General features: G+C 39.7%; 2 protein-coding genes across 2 annotated transcripts; both read right to left on the bottom strand.

Annotated features, from left to right (window-relative positions):
- Nucleotides 1–739: 739 nt before the first annotated feature.
- On the bottom strand, nucleotides 740–1,798 carry LOC134202850 (uncharacterized). Its single transcript, XM_062677833.1, has one exon. The coding sequence runs from the start codon at nucleotides 1,796–1,798 to the stop codon at nucleotides 740–742; it is 1,059 nt and encodes a 352-aa protein (XP_062533817.1).
- Nucleotides 1,799–1,953: 155 nt separating this feature from the next.
- On the bottom strand, nucleotides 1,954–3,909 carry LOC134202848 (uncharacterized). Its single transcript, XM_062677832.1, has one exon. The coding sequence runs from the start codon at nucleotides 3,907–3,909 to the stop codon at nucleotides 1,954–1,956; it is 1,956 nt and encodes a 651-aa protein (XP_062533816.1).
- Nucleotides 3,910–13,856: the final 9,947 nt, after the last annotated feature.

Genomic DNA, 13,856 nt, shown 5'->3' with positions numbered 1-13,856 from the left:
AACACACTGAATCTCCTCACACAATTCTCTCTTCTGTAGAACTCGTATTATGTACAAGGTCGCCTTTCGTATGTCTTGCACAGAGATGTATTTGTTATCTGCACGATTCTCTTTCGACATTCTAACAAGCCGTGTGAATCTCACCGCCTGAGCCAATACGCGTTGGAGTTTCGAAAAGGTTCCACACCGCTGGAATACAGGTTCATCCTCAATCTCGACTGCTGGATTACATAGTTGCGCCTTTAACTCTGGCAATTCGTCGTCGTGAATCACCGGAGTCTCCTGCATCTCGTAGTCAATATGTCGCAAAAATGGTGGGCCATTCCACCAGATATCTGAACGTCGTAATACTTCTGGATAACACCCTCTGGACACTAGATCTGCTGGATTATCTTCTGACTTGACGTATTTCCACTCATAAGCACTACACAATCTATCAATCTCCAACACTCGGTTTCTGACGTATACCTGGAGTTGATCTGGATTCTTCTTTATCCAGGCCAGCACAATTTGACTATCACTCCACAGTTTCACATCATCGATTTTGATGTTCAAGATAGGTATCACTGCGTTAGCCAATCTTGCTAGCGAAACGGCAGCACAAAGTTCCAATCTAGGCATCGTAAGACGCCGCAAAGGAGCGATCCTTGACTTACTGCATAACAATTTAACTGATACCACTCCATCTTCCCGGATACATCGCAAATATATACAGGAACCATAGGCAATACACGATGCATCAGAGAAACCATGAATCTCGATACGATGCGCTTCTGGGAACCACAACACATCTAGGAATTTCTATTTCGTTCAATTTCACTAGGGCATGTTGGAAAATCGTCCACTTATCCAACACTTCACCCTCAATTTTATCATCCCAGCCAATACCATCACTCCACAATTGCTGCATGATGGATTTGGCCAATACTATGACAGGAGATATGAGGCCCAACGGATCAAAAAGTTTAGCGATAAGGGATAGTACACTTCTTTTCGTCACGCTTCCGTCAATATGGGTAGATTCAGGGTTTCTACAAAACAGGAACATGTCACTTCGTGGATTCCACAAAATACCCAAGGCCCGAATGGTCTCGTTTGTGCTTGAATCTTGAATGCGCACCAAGGTTTCACGGTCCTGCTCGGGGACACCTTCAAGCACATCTTCGTCATTCGAACACCACTTTCTGACTGGAAACATTCCTCTCTTCAGAAGCTCCTCAATGTCGGATCTCAATTGTTTTGCAGAGTCCAAAGTAGAAGCACCACTCAACACATCGTCCATGTAACAATCCTCCGTCACGACCTGCGCTGCGGCAGGAAAGTTAACTTTTTCTTCTCTTGCTAGTTGCAGCATAGACCTTACGGCTAGGAATGAAGCGGGTGACGTCCCGTAGGTCACCGTTGTCAATTCCAACACCCTCAACGGTTCATTCGATTGGTCTCGCCAAAATATTCTTTGATATCGGGTTTGACTGTGATCAATTTTCACCTGTCTATACATTTTCTCGACATCAGCTGAAAATGCATAAACGTGTTTCCTGAAACGGAGTACGATAGAAAACAGATCGCTCTGGATCTTAGGGCCGATCATCAAAACCTCATTAAGAGATAAACCATTAGACTTCGCCTTTCCGTCAAACACAACACGTAACTTTGTGCTAGTACATGAAGGTTTAAGGACAGCATGATGCGGAAAGTAGTAACTCTGTTGACCCGGAGGATCGTCTTCCTCGCGAATCTCATGACAGTGGCCGAGATCTTCGTATTCCTTAAGGAAGGATTGGTACATATTCTTCATCTCAGGGTGGTTGGCCAGGCGCCTCTCACTTGACAAGAATCTTCTCATTGCTAATGACCGAGAATCCCCTAATTGGTTGAGAGATTCACGGAAGTGAACGGAAGTTGAACCACAAAACGGCCTTGCTCATCTCGATGGTACGTTGAACGAAAATGCTAGTCAATCGCTTCTTCCTCACTCGTGAGTACCCTCTCCTCTGCAAGCTCCTCTTGTTCAAAAAATCTTTGAATACTCTTCAGTAATGGGTCCTCATCAGTTGCGCATAATACGTTTACGACTTCATCATCGACTTCATCTATAGCACCAGCCATAACCCACCCGAATTGGGTCTCATACAGAGTAGGCAAATCCTCGGAAATCTTCAACTGGGCTTGCTTCAAAATTTGGAAAAATAGCTCCGCACCAATCAGTAGATCCACATCCTTCGATTCATTAAAACTGGGATCGGCCAACACAATTCCAGGAGGAAACTTCCATTCCGAGATGTTGACTGCAACGGATGGAATCTTTCCCGTCACTCTCGTTGTCACCAAACAGTCCACATTACTCTCGAATTTAGAATAATCAGAGAATAGCTTCAAGATCACATGATGTCGAATCTGAGATCGAGTACCACCCACGCCCACTACAGGAATATTGGCTGGATACTTTGGAAGAGACAGTAGCTTCACGGCGGAATCAGAGATCAAGTTGACTTGAGATCCCGAATCAAGAAGAGCACGTAATTTCAAGGACTTTCCACTCTTCGCCACTACATTCACTAATGCCGTCATCAAAAGCACTTGTTTCGCTCGTCGCTGAACACTAGAACATGCTAAGGACACAGGATTTTCCGGGAGCAATGTTGATACTGTCTTCACTTCGGTTGAACTAGATTCTCCGCTATCACTCTGTTGCTCCGATTCAGCTTGGGACACCTGCTCAAAATGCAGCATTGTATGGTGCCTTTTAGAGCACTTCGAACATACCTTGTCCGATGGACAGATTCTGCTTTGATGACCCTTACGAAGGCAGTTAAAACATAATCCAACTTGTTTCACTTTGGTAACACGCTGATCGATACTCATGCTCAAGAATTTAGAACATTTGTAGTTGCTGTGCTGACCTTCACATAATTCACACACATTATCCGATAAACTCGAAGTCACTGGATGCGAATTTCTCGGTTGGGCGGTTGTTCTTCCGGTTGCAAGTGGTTTAAATGCTATCTTTGCTGACGCTATGTCTACCTCGCATCTCTCGAGTACCTGGCAATAATTGCGGAGAAACTTCAGGGTGTCATCCAGATCGGGAAGTTCGCCATGCTCCAAGGTTTGCTCCCACTGCTTCCGTGTTTCTCCATCCAGGCACATGGCTAATAATTTCACTACGATGAGTCCCGCGGTTCCGTCAACCTCCTGTTTCATGAACCTCAGGCCTTCCACATGACGACTGCACGTGTCGATTAGTGATCTCAAATCCTTGTAGCTCTGCTTGGGAATTGCTTTCATAGACAGCAAACCAGATATGTGAGTATCAATAATCACTCTAGGATTCTCAAAACGCTCTTCTAACAGCTTCCACGCTTGCAGGTAGTTGTTGTTATTGATGATTCTAGCGTCCAGTATTCCAGAAGCATCCCCAATCAATGCTTTGTCAAGGTACTGTAGCTTGGTTGCATCGGAGTCACCGCACTTTCCAACCAGGTCGTTGAATAGCGCCTTGAATTTTGGCCAACCTTCGTACTTTCCATCGAAAGTTGGAATCGGTGTCCTTAGAGGTTGCTGGGTGACGATTACTTGAGGAGCTCCAACGTTAGTCGGTGCGGGATTACTACGGAAGAAATCCATCAGAAGATTAAGCTTCATCAATGCATCAGTATGCAGCTCATCGAACTCCTCCATCTTCTCATCCTGTTCCTCCAAATTCTCACCGTTGCACATGTCAATGATCAAGTCATGCTTCGTTGTGTACTCGGAGTAATTCAGTTCCAGTTTCTTCTCTAATGCCTTCAACTGCGAAAAACTCGTGGTTTCCGGTTCATCTGCCGCTTCACTAAGCTTCCTAACGATTTTCGTTACTCGCCCTTTCACTTGACCGCGCTGATGTATCAACTGCTTCATCTTCTCCATGGTTACTCTGTTCACTTCAGTACACTCACTAGGGCAATCACTTTTCACTCTCAAGGGCAATTACTGTTCACTAGGGCTTCCATTTTTCCCGGGAATCAACTTCCCGGGAAACGGGAAATGAAATAATAATTTCCCGGGATTTCCCGGGATCCCGGGAAATAAAAAAACTCTCGAAACTAATTCAAAATCGTAGTTTAAATTTTGTCGTAAAAAAATATTTAATAAAAATACATTCGACATCAGGGAGGCTTGCTATTTTGTCCTCAAATGATGAAAGAGTTGTTGAAAGCCTGAAAAAGTTTTTGTTCATTTCGAAAAGCGATTACTCCTTCTACAAAACGTTCGCCATGTCATAAGTATCAGCATCTGCTCTGGCTCAAGGGTATGATCTGCAGTATCCTGATGAGCTCCACTATGTGCTACTTTTCCATATTTTTTTTTACTTTTTCAGGAACGACGGCTTCGTAAGATTCTCATCTATTATCGCCAAAATTTTCCTAACATGAACTATTCTTATACTTGACGACTTTTTTTAGTGCATAGAATCTTCTGGTCAACTTGGAGGATAAACCATTTTTATTCATGTACGTCCACTTGAACACATTTTGTATTTATCAGATAAATACAATATTTGAAATGAGAATTCTTCCATTCAAAATAAAAAAGAGCTTTCAGGCGAGTGCTTTATTGTCGTACTTTAATGATCCTGACTATAACATTTTTTTCAGTCAAACTTTGCTAGAAATGCCGAACAGCACCTAAAACGCATCAAATTGCAAAAGTTTTGCAAGTATTTGTTGTAAGACAGTTGTAATGATCGCATACTAAAGACCTAAAATCTGTTTTTCCATCAAGATCTGTTAGCCCACTAATATTATAAAATATTCAAATGAAATATCTCAAAATACAAACGAGTCTTTGGAATATGAGTCTGTTTGGGAATTGAATAAAAAAGGATTGAAGATCTTAAAAACCTTTGACAATAATAGGACAAACCTGCCAAAGCGGTCACTGCTATTGCCTGAATATCTGCGAACATTGGTAGCTCTTCTGTTTCACCACGACACGAAATTTTTAATTCGACTTCACAACGCTTATCGACGTTTGAACCTACTGAATAAACGAACGATAGATTCAAACTGGTTCTTTGTCTCGTCTCTCTTCAACACGTATTGGAATGCACCGTATGATTCTGTTACATTTTCAGTTATAACTTTCATTCTTAAACTTCAAAAGTGAAATAAATAGTGAGATGATCCTAGTAAAAAATGTAATTGATATCAAAATCCGTTATCATCAAATTAAAAAAGACAATTATTACAACATATTTTAGTATGTTCATTTCCCGGGAAATTCGGGAAACTGATACTTAAATCCCGGGAATCGGGAATCCCGGGAAATATGATTTCCCGGGAAATCGTTTCCGGGAATGGAAGCCCTACTGTTCACTGTACTGTTCACTATATTGTCACTTTTTCACTGATATGGGTACCACTGTACTTCAATCACTTTGCGCATTCGACTCGATTGACAAAAAGTTTATTTAGATGGTTCAAGATATTCGCGAATGGATGTATTTTACTGGTAATTATCCGGTTCGTTTTGGACCAATGTTGGGTATACAAGTCTCTCACACTCGTACCTTAAGTACCACCTATCGTTGCACATTCACCCAATATTGAGTAGGAGGAAACGCTTACCTTGTGATGAGCCACCGACTGCGACGGGAAATACCACCAGCTGCAAACCACCTCGAAACCGCCAGCGGTAGGACGTATGACCGATAGCTGTACTCGCACACACCACAGCTACCAGAAATTCCAACCGACAGCTATGTTCTCCTCTAACACAGCCACCGATAACGATGATCCGGACCGACGCACAGTGTTTTATTTCGTCATTTTCACGATCGAAATTCAAAAACTCGAAAAGTGTTGATTTTGGATATAGGGTTTGTTCACAGAAGTTTCAAGATATTTAGGAGCGCATCTTCCGATAAAAACAGTTTGATGATTAATCCCCTAAAAGTGAGTTGAGAAAATTATTTTTCCACCAGAATGAGATAGAACACGTAGTGTCTTCCGCAAAGTTATGTAGCAAATGTTAATACGAGCAACTTTGCTGAACATCTGAGTTTCTATCTCTTATATATAACAAACTTAAGTCGTTTTAAGTAAAAACCCCATTAAAATCTTATTTTTCATTCTAACTCTTTCCAATGATTTTTCCCATTTTCCGTCTCTTCTACAAAGTTGTTAAACAAGCAAAATTACATGTTTTGCTGAACATTATCTTATTCCATCTCACATACAACAAAAGTTATCTTTAAATTATACATATTTTTAGATGTTTCTCCACTTGTGATTACTCCCTTAATTGCAAAAAGTCGCAAATTTCTTCACGATATGCAGAAAATCGCTTATTTCATTTTATACTGACATTGAAAAACTTTTGTCGACAAGAGTCTTCTCGAATGGCGTGTCAAAAACTTGTATACCTAAGAAAAATCTTAGTATTTGAATAACTTTTGTTTTATAAGATATAGAAAGTTACAATGTTCTGCAAAAACATGTAATTTTAATGGTTTGACAACTTTGTAGAAGAGACGGAAAATGTGATAAATCATTAGAGTTAGTTTAAGTTAAAGAATGATTTTATGGAAAATCCCTTAAAATCATTCTCTTAAATTAACCTAACACTAATGATTTTTCACATTTTCCGTTTCTTCTACAAAGTTGTCAAACCAGTAAAATTACATGTTTTTGCTGAACATTGTAACTTTCTATCTCTTAAAAACAAAAGTTATTCAAATATTATGATTGTTCATAGGTTTACATGTTTTTAACACAGCATTCGAGAAGACTCTTGTCGACAAAAGTTTTCAATGTCAGTATAAAAATGAAATAAGCGATTTTCAGCATATCGTGAAAGAAATTTGCGACTTTTTGCAATTAAGAAAGTAATCACAAGTGGAGAAACTTCTAAAAAATATGTATAATTTAACGATAACTTTTGTTGTATGTGAGATGAAATGTTACAATGTTCAGCAAAACATGTAATTTTGCTTGTTTAACAACTTTGTAGAAGAGACGGAAAATGGGAAAAATCATTGGAAAGAGTTAGAATGAAAAATAAGATTTTATTGGGGCTTTTACATAAAAACGACTTAAGTTTGTTATATATAAGAGATAGAAACTTGGGTTGTTCAGCAAAGTTGCTCGTATTAACATTTGCTACAATCTTTTCGGAAGACACTACGTGTCTATCTCATTCTGGTGCAAAAATAATTTTCTCAACTCATTTTAGGGAAATTAATCATCAAAATGTTTCTATCAAAAGATGCGCTCCTAAATATCTTGAAACTTCTGTGAAGAAACCCTATTTCCAAAATAAACACTTTTCGAGTTTTTGAATTTCGATCGTGAAAATGACGAAATAAAACACTGTGCGACGGTCGTATCCACCATTGACACGATCACCAGCCACCACCCACTGACAGTCGTGCTCCACACAACCACCACCACCAATCGGCTTTCATGAAGGACCACGGCACTTCCTGTACCGACACACACCACTGCTGCAAACGCCACACCAGACGAAATGTGCAATGAATGCGCCAGGAGCAATGCCGAAAGCCAAAATGGCTTCAGAAAATTATATTAACTCTTTTTTTGGCATCCGCTCCAGCGATCCACCGCCAACATTGTACACAAATGCCGGTGCCGACCGCACACGTCACGACTCGCCCTGCTCCGACAATGCTCACTCCGCTCCGCGATGTTCAGAGACTATTCGCAGCAAGCGACAAGATGCAACACGTTCACCGACTCTGGGGCGAAGCTTGCATCAAGACGTTGGTCGCCTTGTTGACCAGATTCGCTTCCACTCGCTGCCTCTCGGGGATCTTCTTCTCTTTGAAGAAAACACTTCTTTTAACTTCTTTACTGTTTATTGATGTTAACTGAACAAAGTTTGAATACAGAATGAACAGAATCTGAATGGGACATGTATTTTATAATTGATTTGTTTGCAACGGCTACCGACATATGCGAGCTGAGTACCACGCCCCTTCAGGTTTTGGCTGCTGGATGTTGGTGTCCGAGAAAGCGTTCATCGCGTACACTTATTTTTTCTTTTGAAATCCTTATTCAAATTGCTATCAGAAATTAAGGAAGGTGTGATCCTTGATTTCAATCTAGGATAAAAATCACGAAAGCGAGGATTACTACTCCTGGCCACGCCCATCTTCACCAAAGGATTTTGCGCTGGCAATGTCCAATAAGACACACTTGCTTTTTTTCGGACGCATACAGTCGATTGCGAAGATGTGTTTGTTAGAGGTACTATGTTTTTCGGGAATTGTTCCATTCGGGGAAATGTTACATTCTGGGGAATTGTTACATTCGGGAAATTTTACATTCGGGGAAATTGCATTCGAGGAATTCGTTTTCAGGGAATAGTCGTACAATCAATACAGACCATTTCTGTTAAAATTCGTAGAACTTCTCATCAAGATTCGGACAACTTTTGTCGAAATAAGTTTTTATTCCATTTAAGTTATTGCAATGATTGATTAGTTGAAATTTGTATTATTATGACCCGAATGACTTTTAAGAACATTGTTGACCTCGAAAATTCGACAAGTTGTTTCAGCTGAATTAATCAAAAATATGATTTTGTCAAATGTTACCCCTTGAAATACGCAACATACTTGCTGAACATACTGTCTTTTGTTTTTTATCTTTTAAAGCTGATGATTACGTTTACGCGATTATATTTACTGTACACTTGTCGAAATTCGGATAATTTCTTTTCGAAGAATTTTGGAAAACTTCTTAGCGAAATTCGTAGAATTTTTTGTCAGACTTGTTGTCGAAAGTCGGCGAACTTTTTTTTTTATAATTCGGAGTATTTTCAAAATTCTGAGTTCTTCCTGACAAAACTCAGAAAATTTTTGTCGAAAATCGCATTATGTCAGTCGAAATACCGACCATTTATGTCAAAATTCGGAAAACTTCTTGTCAACATTCCGAGAGCTTCTGGTTGAAATTCGGGGATTGTTTTTTTTTTTTTTTTGAAATTCGGTTAAGTCTTGTCGATTTTTGGAGGATATCAGTCGGAATACGGACATCTATGTCAAAACTTCGGAAATCTTATTGAAACGCAGAAAACTTCTTGCCGATATTCGCAGAATTTTTTGTCGAAATCAGGAGAACTTCGTGTCGAAATTCGGAGAAATTTTTGACGAAATTCTGCGAACTTTTTGTTTTAGGGAACCTCGCAGATATACTTTTCGAAATGCGGAGATATTCTGTTGAAACTCGGAGAAGCACTGTCTATACTTGGAGAATTTACTGTCGAATGTTGGAGAATTTATGCCGAACTTTACAGAAATTCTTGTCGAAATCTTGAGAACTTCTTGGCGAAATTCAGAGAACTGTTGTCGAATTTTGGAGAAATTGAAATTCGGAGAACTACTTGACAAAATGCGGAGAAATTCGATGAATTTTTGTCAAATTGTGATCAGAAATTCTACCAAAATTCGGACAGTTGTTGTCGACATTCTGAGTATGTCCGCCAATTCCATTGAAATGACATTTCTATTGAAATTCGGAAAACTTCTTCTTGTCAAAATTTGGACAACTTCCTGTCTTATTCCGAAGAACTACTCGTTGAAGATTTTTCGCCGAACTTCATATTTTTTTGTCAAATTTCGAAGGACCTTTTGTCGAAATTCGGAGAACTTTTTTTTATGTTTGAAAAACTTTTTGTCGAAGTTCGGAGATATTTTATCCGAAATTCGATGAACTTTTTGATGAAATTCGAAAAACTTCATATTGAAAAGAAAATTATTTTGAGCTTTTTAGTGGAATGTTTTCACCTGTTTATAAGACGAGTTTATATACAATCCCATTGATTCTACTTAATTGTATCTTGACAGATACGTATTTCGACCTCAAAGTAAGTTAACTAAGACTCGACTAAGTCGAGTCAAGTACGAGACACTGAAGACGGCCTTACTTTTGAGGTCGAAGTACGTATCTGTCAAGATACAATTAAGGGTGGAATTCAATGGGATTGTATAAACTCGCTTCATATTGAAATTCCGACAACTTTTTGTTGACATCCAAAGATTTTCTGTCTAAATTCGAATAATTTAATGTCGAGATTTGGAATACTGCTTGTCGAAATTCGGTTGAATTTCTGTTCAACCTGAAGAAGAATTCATTTTTGCTTATGGTTCGTGTACCCCTCCGATAGCTCGAAGAATCTCGGTAAATATTCGGAGAATTTTTCTACCGAACCTTTGGAAGAAAGACGAAATTCTCGTCTAAGCTCAGATTTTTTTTTTATTGAAATTCGGAGAAATTCTTGTTGAAATTCGGAAACTTTTTGCTGCCTAATGCCTTATTGAATTTTTGTGATCTTTTGTCGAAATTCAGAGAACTGCTTGTCGTAGTTTAGAGACTTTTTTGCTGATTTGGTCTTGTTGTCAAAATTCTTTGAAATTATTGTCGATATATGGAAAATTTTCTTGTCGAAATTCTGGGAATTTCTTGTTAAAATTCGGAGAATTTTTTGTTAAATTATTAAGATTAATTTAATTTTATTGGCAAATCGGTCTCGATGCTGCTCGTATAGAGGAAGGGAGCAGTGTGCGGAAAGCAGATGGGAAAAGAAACGGAGTCCAAAATGTTATCGCTAGGCAGCGACAAGTGTGAAAATGGTTGAAAGGTGTTGAAGTATGCGAGGGCCATTTGAGAATAATTAAATTATCGAAGCGTCCGTCTTGCTGTACATCCTTTCTTGGGGATAGCAGTATATGTGAGTATCATACATATTCAGCTACTCATACAATACAATAGTCGATTTCGTCAAAATGTGTGAAATGCTAAGGCCACCTTGTCTTTCTCTTCAGGTTTTGCAGGCCTGACTGTCAGACGTCTGCAATCAAGCTTCCGTTCGCTGTGGATGCCATTGCATAAGCTGCATAGTGGAAGAAAAAACTAAAAACTAGCTTATTCAGTTTGAATTGTTTGTTGGGTGCCAGATTGGCTATATCCGTCTGGGCCTGGGGTGGAGCTGGCAGTATGAACAAACCATCGAGCGTAGTTTTTGCTATAACTGCTGAAGGGCACGGACGAGCGTTATCTCTTTCTCACTGAACAGGATCACTAACTGTCAACATTGATAGTTACTGGCATTGTTGTTTTGTAGCTTTCTAGAACGAAATAGGAAGGAATTTGTTCGTGCAGTGCCCTATACGTAGAGGTTTGCGCCGGTCCGATATTCGTCAGAATTTTGGTCGGCGGCGTGAATCGGCGTGGTGATTTTTTTACGTTTCTTTACCATTTTTTTGCGTTTCTTCGGGTTATTTTCAAGACATCGGGATATTTACAAGATATTTTCAAGAATCTTTCCAATTTCACATAAAAAATATAATGAACTTCTCCAGAAAATTCTTTAAGTTTTTTCCAAAATTTAGATTTTTTTTTAGAATTTTCCACTTTTCCATTTTTCTATATTGATATATTTCTATGTTTCGAGAAATCTTTGGAATTACCAAGTGAAGTTCTTTGGAATTACCAAATAAAATTGTTTGAAATTTCAACACAAAATTCTTCGCAGAGAAACTTCAGAATTTTCATGAAAAATTGTTCTTAACATCTACAGGAAAATCTTCGTAAATTCACGGAAAGTTCCTGTTGAGTTTCTGTCAAGTATTCTTCAAAATTTGCACAGAAAATTCTTCATAATTGTAGGAGAGTGCTGATGGTGTCTGGCTTTCTTAGTCTAGAATAATTAAAACGGCTAGTTTGGCATGGCCAGCGGAATTTACTGTTGGAGACTCTAAGGAGTTTTCAAGAAAAATACTCTGGAATTTTCACGATAAATAATCCGGAAGTTTAACGGAAACATCTTTGAAATTTCCGCGGAGGATTGTTCAAAATGTAGATTTCAATACTGGAATTTCTTTGAACAGTAGATTCTCGATGACTGAAAGTCATTTAACTGCAATGCTTTTAACCTTCGGAGACTCGCACCGTTGTAAAAAGTACAACACCTTCGAAAAAAGCACCCTTCTCGTTCACAACAGAAGCGGGACTGCGTGAGCGGTCCAGGACCAAGCGAGTCCCGGAAGGTTAACTACAATTCGATAGTTACATAAGTTTTGCAGTTATCTGATAGCTGAACTTTGAAACGATGTCAAAGTCGATGAGAGCTGCATTGAGCTGCACAATCAAGTGCACTTATATAACATCTAGAAGAATTTGTGTACTTGGGCTCACTGGTGGCTGCCGAAAATGATACCAGCAGAGAAATTCGGAGACACATAGTGGCTGAAAATCGTACTTACTTTGGACTCCGCAAGACGCTCCGATCGAATAGAGTTCGCCGCCGTACCAAACTGACAATCTACAAAACGCTCATTAGACCGGTAGTCCTCTACGGACACGAGACCTGGACGATGCTCGTGGAGGACCAACGCGCACTCAGAGTTTTCGAAAGGAAAGTGCTGCGTACCATCTATGGTGGGGTGCAGATGGCGGACGGTACGTGGAGGAGGCGAATGAACCATTAGTTGTAACAGCTGTTGGGAGAACCATCTATCGTTCACACAACGAAAATCGAAAGACTGCGGTGGGTCGGGCACGCAGCCAGAATGTCAGACAATAACCCGGTAGAAATGGTTCTCGACAACGATCCGACGGGCACAAGAAGGCGAGGTGCGCAGCGGGCAAGGTGGATCGATCAGGTGGAAGATGGCTTGCGGACCCTCCGTAGACTGCGTGGTTGGCGACGTGTAGCCATGGACCGAGCCGAATGGAGAAGACTCTTATATACCGCACAGGCCACTTCGGCCTTAGTCTGAATAAATGAAATGAATTATATAACATCTGACGTCGTCTGACAATTGTTTGACGTCTAAAATGCGTCGCAGTTATCGGACGTAATTCGCTAGCTGAAACGAAAGTTATCAAACGACTAGTGTATTGTCCATAAGAAATACTTGGGAAATTCCACTGACCGAAAGCGACATACAGCCAAACTGGTAATATCGTTTGTCACTACTACGGATAAATGTCAATAGCTGAACAGATAATTCAGTCAAATATATATTCATCCGTTTGCCCTAATGACATTTACGACGAAAAGGCCTTTTTGTCAAACGACCGCTGAACGAAATTTCGCAAAGTTTCTACTTGTTAAGTCGATACTGGGTATCTAACCAGATTCCATTTAGCCGAATTGAACGTTTAACCGAAACTGTTATCATGTCAAAAATGGTTTGACCAAAAATGTAGTTTGACCGAGAGCAACATACAACCAAAATGGACATTGAGCCGAACTAATAATTTGACCGAAAATAGATCATTTGACCGAAAATGCCGTATGGTAGGAATGGTCATTTGGCCCGAAAATGTTCCTTCTGCAAAATAACCCTTTCGGCGAAACAGCAGGGAGGGAGGGAGCTCTCGATACTGCACATCAAATTAAATAATATTGTCGTCATGCAACAAGTAAATTTTCAACAAGAGAAAACAATCAACGTAGGCACCACCTGGAAAGACTTAGTTTTGTTTTGCGTGTTACCTATTGTTGTTATATTGCCTTCAAAAATTTTCTTGCCGAGTGTTTTGTTTTCGACTTACACTGACAGCTAGATTTCGGCTCGGCATTTTTCGAATCTGTTTCTCCCTCCCAGATATGACCTATTCAGCTCAACGTCTTTTTAGCAAAATGATCAATTCAGCCGAATGACACTTTTTCGGTCTAACGGAATTTTCAGCCAAATGACCTGTTAGGGTGAACAACTTTTTACAAGTCCAGTAAAATGTTCCTTTTGGCTGTACGTCGCTTTCGGTCAAACTACGCCTTCGGTTAAACCAGTTTTGACCTGATTACAGTTTACGTTAAACGTTTAGTTTTGCTAAATGGTACTG

This window comes from Armigeres subalbatus, unplaced genomic scaffold (assembly GCF_024139115.2).
Source record: "Armigeres subalbatus isolate Guangzhou_Male unplaced genomic scaffold, GZ_Asu_2 Contig1464, whole genome shotgun sequence".
Lineage (NCBI taxonomy): Eukaryota > Metazoa > Arthropoda > Insecta > Diptera > Culicidae > Armigeres > Armigeres subalbatus.
Note: the sequence above shows the minus strand (reverse complement) of the source record. Positions and strands in the feature narration are given on the sequence as shown.